The sequence below is a fragment of the Pyrus communis genome, chromosome 3 (assembly GCF_041283825.1).
Source record: "Pyrus communis isolate YQ-2024b chromosome 3, ASM4128382v1, whole genome shotgun sequence".
In the NCBI taxonomy this organism is placed as follows: domain Eukaryota; kingdom Viridiplantae; phylum Streptophyta; class Magnoliopsida; order Rosales; family Rosaceae; genus Pyrus; species Pyrus communis.
Genome location: NC_142567.1, coordinates 10254963 through 10261312, shown reverse-complemented (window position 1 = coordinate 10261312; position 6350 = coordinate 10254963). Strand labels below are relative to the sequence as shown.

At 35.5% G+C, this 6350-nt stretch overlaps 1 protein-coding gene across 7 annotated transcripts; it reads right to left on the bottom strand.

The window, feature by feature from the left end:
* Window positions 1-1482: 1482 nt before the first annotated feature.
* LOC137715506 (calcium-dependent protein kinase 8) lies at window positions 1483-6350 on the bottom strand. 7 transcript variants are annotated; one of them, XM_068454855.2, is made up of 10 exons: window positions 5958-6350; window positions 5125-5725; window positions 4359-4482; window positions 4086-4229; window positions 3749-3901; window positions 3550-3665; window positions 3258-3425; window positions 2788-3018; window positions 2376-2523; window positions 1483-2006 (listed from the first exon to the last, which is right to left on the bottom strand). In XM_068454855.2, the coding sequence occupies exons 2-10, from the start codon at window positions 5632-5634 to the stop codon at window positions 2002-2004; spliced, it is 1599 nt and encodes a 532-aa protein (XP_068310956.2). In that variant the 5' UTR covers window positions 5635-5725; window positions 5958-6350; the 3' UTR covers window positions 1483-2001. The 7 variants fall into 7 exon arrangements, with proteins under 7 accessions (XP_068310956.2, XP_088547112.1, XP_068310954.2 ...); XM_088690986.1 differs by having other exon boundaries at window positions 5125-5693; window positions 5958-6298; XM_068454853.2 differs by having other exon boundaries at window positions 1483-1999; window positions 5125-5693; window positions 5958-6281.

The window sequence follows — 6350 nt, the reverse complement described above, 5'->3', positions numbered from 1 at the left end:
CCTTTAATTTAACGTCTATTTAACGGAATGGATAAAAATGGGGTGAACTAAGACTAAATGAGTCGAAAATGACAGTTTCAGTGGGGAAAATAAGATAAAATCAGTTTAAGAGAGTAAAATGAAACTAAATTACAATTTCAAAGAGAAGATCAATAAATAAGCATTAAATCAACCATCGTTGAATGGGGGAAAACAATAATATACCTAGACAGTGAAAATGAAACCTATCTACTATAATGGTGTGTTTACCAAACGGGACAAGAGTAGGGAGAAACAAAATTGCACTACTTCTGACGCATTACAGTGTTTACTAACATTTGGGGAGTAAAAATAAAGGAACTTTAACGAAAAGCTCTCGGTACTGTTCACTTTAATGAAAAATCATATTTTTACACTAAAATGTCAATTATGGTACTATTCACTTTACCTTTGTTTTATCTTTATCATTAAAACTCAAAGTTTTCAAATCTTTTTCATTAGTTTTCCTTAAAAAAAAAAAAAAAAAAAAAAAAAAAAAAAGAGGTGGGGTCTACCTAATATGCGGAATCGAATTCCGGAATTGGATTACCGAGATATGGGTGGTATTTGGATTATAGGAAGGAGGCTTTATCCGGAATCAAACTTTTCTTCCCAAAATACCCTTCCATCTCGTTGCCTTCTACCATCGTATCCAGCAGCTTTCTGTTCCTCTTGTTGTCATCATCTTTCACAATCGACGCCCTTCACCGACTCCAACTTCAACAAGAAGTTATAAGGCTTCGTTTTGAAATCTATCGTCTCCCCCTTCGAAATCTGCTTCTTGATCTCACCGACCTCACTCTGATGGTGGCGATCTTCCTCATGCTTTTTCTCACCAAGAACCCCCTGAACGCCTTCTGGATTTTCAGTGCAGAATCCAATCGCCTAAACTCCTACCCGACATAGTGGACCAGGACCAAAATCACCTCCTCCAACGAGCCCGCTAAGCGTTGGGCCGGGAATTGCCAAGCTATGGGGGTAGGGGGTGAGGAAGACCGCGGTGGCAGGAAGGTTGCGTGGCTAGGAAAACAAAGATAAAGGATGAAAATAGAGGCGTGGGGAAGAGATAGAGACGGGGCAAATGTAATCATCTTTTAATATTAAAAAAAAGGTAGTCTTTAATTAATTTTATATAGATGGATTTAATGATATAAAATTTAATTTTATTAATTAACATGAAATAATTTTTTGAATAAAGGCAATTTAGTAATTAGACTAAAATTCTGATTCAAGTGAATTAGTAAGTAACTTATATGGAACCAACATCATTCTTCCTACAATTCCAAATAGATTAGTAAAAAAACTAAACAAAAATCTAATTTTGTTTCCTCCTTAATTCAATTCCCCTCAATTTATTTACAGATTAGTAAACGAGCCATAAAAGAATTCCCACTTAGGGTTTATAATATTTACTTTTGTTCTTAAAAAAAATGAAAAAGAACATTTTGGTGGATCACCTTCTTGTTGATGAAATTCTAAAAGCCTCATACTTGAAACCTCATACCAAATAGATACATCATAGGTACTGTCCTCCTAGTTTCCTAAACAAAGAATTCTCTCGCATCAAAATGTTCATCAATTGTATTATGCTCCAGGGTATCCTACAATCAAGGGTTTTTGGCCATTACATTCTAACAAAACTACCAAATAATATTTGCCAAATCAAAAGACCACCTGAGAAATATAGACAACAATTCCAACCTCCCTTGTTTTTTTAACCTTTCCCCTCACAGGCTTTTTCATGGATCTTAACAGTTGCAAACCTTGTATACCTAAAGCTGGGTTTAGGGTTAAGTTTTTGGATACCCGGCATAGCTTCTCTTCAAGATGTGATTCGCGGTAGGTAAGACGTCAATCGTGGTGGTCGATGAAGACCTGATGGACAACTAGTGTCCGCAGAAGAACTAGCAGACATGAATCATTTGCACCTTGGCAAGGAATTTGATACCCATTCAAAACACATCAACAGCTGAGTTTTGGTCTTCATGCTACAATTAAATTTTCACAACCATTATAAACTAAACAGATTAAGGCAACAATAACTAGTTTTTGCAAAAATTAAAACAAATAAAACTTGGTCTTTCCTTGTCTTAAAAAAATTAAAAATGCATAAGTTGGGGAAGATTATAGTTGAAAAGCCTTTTAATTGACATTTTACAGCTCCTAGTTTTTCTTTTTTCATGCAATTAGCTCAAAAATAAATTACTCTTATTCATAGTTATGGGGAAAAAATTAAGTCATTTCATAAGCCCGCCAACAAAGGAATCTTTATCTTTTTAAACATCATTTAATTTCAAATAATGCTATTTCGAAAAAAAAGAAAAAGAAAAAGAAAAAAAGAATGTAGGTTCACCTACCCTCATTGCTAACTGTAAAAGACCCTTCTCTCATCAACTTCAGGCTTATGCTGTTGAACCTTTCCCGTGAATATTGTCTAGATGCTTTTCTCCAATCTGTACCAGCCTTCATCATAGCAGCAAACTCCTCATAACTGATCCGTCCATCCTGCAAGATGACAATACATCAACAATGCATAAACATAACTTGATTACGAAAATTGACACATGCACATAACAAATGCAATTAAAAAGTAATCTTACAAACTGAAAACAGTTAACATGATTCAACCCTTTTCACTAGAAGGTGAACACATTCTAAGCAACAAAAAAATAGAGACTGAAAACATTTTAACCATGTGTGTTGGAATAAAACGTTTTGGATGAAGGATAAAGCTTTTTAAGTTAATTGTATCAAAATGGTAATTCTAACCTTATCTGTGTCCACGTCGTGCATAATCGCATGGATGACTTCCTCACCACCTATGTCAACATCATTAGTTAAAGCATTTCTCAATTCTTCAATTTCTATATGGCCACTTTGGTTTTGATCGAAGAAGGCAAAAGCTTTATGTAGGTGCTCGTCATTCGCCATCTTTTTAAGGTGAACCGTAACAACAACAAACTCTCCATAGTTCAGAGCTCCATCCCCATCAACATCGGCCTGTAGCAATCAGAAATCAATTAGTTACTTTGTAAAAACCCCAAGGGGAACTAACATGTTGAACCAACCCTTCTCTTTTCTCTTGTGAAACGTTTTTTTTTTCCTCTTTTTTTTCCATTATTTTAGTGTTTTTAGTTTGTTTATCAGGATTTAACATGGTGCAGAGTTGGGCAATTTATCATCTAAACCTCGGTTTACAAGTAAGAAGGCAAGTTGGTGAGGCACAAATTGATACTTACAGCTTCCATCAGTATTTGAAGATCTGGATCAGAAATATTTTGCCCTAACTGTTGTATCCCACTTCGTAGCTCTTCTATGGTTACCTTGCCCTTGTTGCCAGTGTCCATTATTTGAAAAGCCTCTTTTATGCCAGCTACTTCCGCAACTGACAAATGCTCAGCTATGACCTATGGATGAAATATTCAAGAGTTCAGACATAGAATATAGGGCCAACTTTAACACAACATACAAGTAGCCAACATCGAACCCTTCGATTATTATGCACGCTAATAAGTAAACTCAAAACCTTACCCCAAGAGCTCTTTTCTTCAGCTTGTTCATTACGGAAAACTGTTGCAGTCTTGCTCTCACAGTTTCACCAAGTGGGACATTTGGGGCCTTCTTGGCATTTTGTATCCAAGGATGATCTACATGAAAAGCATTGGGATTAACATGTCATGTAAGGCAATAAATGTTTGGTAAACAGATGATCTCAGATTAGTATAATTACCAAGCACTTCCTTAGCTGTTAGCCTCTTCTTCGGATCAGGATCAAGCATTTTCTTCACAAGGTCCTTTGCATTATCAGAAACTCTAGGCCAGGGGTCCCTCTTGAAATCAATGACGGATCGAATAATTGCTTGTGCTACCCCTTGTTCAGTTTCTACAGTTGAAATTTTTTGAAAACTATGAGAAAGAAATACTAATAAACTAAGCAAATAAATACACTAGCAGGCACACTTTTGTTCAAGCTGATCTAAATCATGGATCTTTGGTAAGCAAAAACATTACAATCCCCTATAGTAGTTGTGAAGAATAAAGATAGAAATATAGGACGAGACACAAACCTGCCCAAAAAGGTGGAACACCACAAAGTAAAATATATAGGATAACCCCAGCACTCCAGATGTCAACCTCGGGTCCATAGTTGCGCTTCAAAACCTCTGGAGCCATGTAATAAGGACTGCCCACTATCTCATTAAATTGCTCACCTGTGGAATATGACAACCTTTAGCTACACTGTTTTCATAATAACCGAAAAAATATAGATGATGTAATGATGTAAAACAGAAATTTCAAAAAAAAATCATTAAACAGGCAATATTGAAGCAGTGCAATACCAGGTTTAAAAAACACAGACAGTCCAAAATCAATTGCTTTCAAAGAGGCTGTTTCCTTCTTATTTGCAAATAGGAAGTTTTCTGGTTTGAGATCACGATGCATTACTCCGTGTTTATGACACATCTGCAAGATAAAGATGCACGTAAATAAATCAGAATAATTAACAGTAACATAGGTACAAAAAAAAATAGACATCATCACCAAGTAACAGAAAATCAAAGATCAATATTAGTGTCAACAAAGATAGAATTAGTAGATATTCAATCTAACACGTAAAAAGAGATAGGAGAAAGAGACGTATTGGGCAAGGACAAATATCTTCAAATGCACATGAACTAGTCATATTACAGTAAGCTGCAACATGTTCTTATATACAAAGGTTTAAGGTTCAAATGTCAGCAAAATATCACCTAAAAGAACATTTAAGTGAATGAAACACAACGAATGTATTGTCCGTCTATTTAACAACCAATAGTGAGAAATTTAAACCAAATAACAGAACACATAGCACCACAACCAACTGCTGAAGTGAATATAGAGAATATTCAATAAAAATGGACGGAGGACATTCAACTCACCCTATGGTTCTCCATTTACCATTTAAAGTTCATAGAATGTTATAAGAATCACCTTTACCCTAAACAAGAATATAATAAATGACAAATATGCTTATATCAAATCTAATATAAGCATGTAACTATCAAATTTCAGAACCATTGGTATTACCAAACCAAATAACACAACAGAACCATAACAAAACTCAACCTGAACTACTTCGACAATCGTCCTCATTACGCCTGCAGCAGCACGTTCTGTGTAATGACCCCTAGCAACAATGCGGTCGAATAGCTCACCACCCTCACACAACTCCATCACAATGTGAACCGCATCATCATCTTCATAAGTGTCCTTTAATGTCACAATATTTGGGTGTGGAGGCAAATGCTGCATTATCTCAACTTCCCTCCTCACATCCTCAATATCGACGGCTGTTCTAAGCTTCTTCTTTGATATTGATTTGCACGCAAATTTTTCGTCTGAGGATGTCTCTGTGCACAGATATGTTACCCCGAATTCGCCTCGGCCAAGTTCGCGTCCTAGATCATATTGGGCTGAAATGTCTCGACCTGTGGGGTCTTTCAAGACCAATAGCTTGCCATCACCATCTTTTCCATTAATGCCACCAAAATCTGTTGCAAATGGGTTTGTCTTCTTGTTGTTGTTCTTGTTCTTGTTCTGGCCAGGTGTGCCAAGGCTTACACAGCAATTTCCCATGAAATCAAACCCTAAAAATTTTCACAAATTCCAATCTTTTCTCAAGATTTCTTAAGGACCTAATTGAGCAGAAAGGTCAATAAATTGAAATCTGAAACGGCAAATTAGGAAAAAAAAATCAGAGAAAATTAATGGCAAATTCCACATTTGGGTTCCATAACATTTCCAGCTCCAAGATTTTTAGTTTTGGCAGAAACCAAATTTATAAATGTGGAATATTCATGCAGAAACAAATAAGAAATCCTTGATTCTTAATATAGAAACACAAAACAAAACAAAAACAATCAAAAGATGGGAAAATGTAATAGAAGAAGAAAACCTACCTACGGTTTTTTCAAATTTTGGGATTTTGAAGGAGACCCAGATGAGATTTCAAGGTAAATTTATTAATGCAAGAAACCAAAGATTTGGGAAGGGGAAGAAGAATATGAAAGGAGTAGGAATTGAAGGTGTGAAAATGCCATGGATTTGCACAGAGAGAGAGAGTCAAAGCTCTTTCACAGAGGCCTTTGTTTCTCTCTCTTAAAATCCTTGTTTCTTTCTTCTTCCTTCTCTTCGTTTTCTTTGTTTCTCTTTAAATTCAAAAAAAAAAAAAAAAAAAAAAAAAAAACAGAAAACAGAAAACAAACCTCCTCTTTCTTTTTCTCTTTCCGTTTTTCTTTTTCCTCCTCTTTTATTTTTATTTTGTCTTTGCTCAAAATATGCAATACAACCTT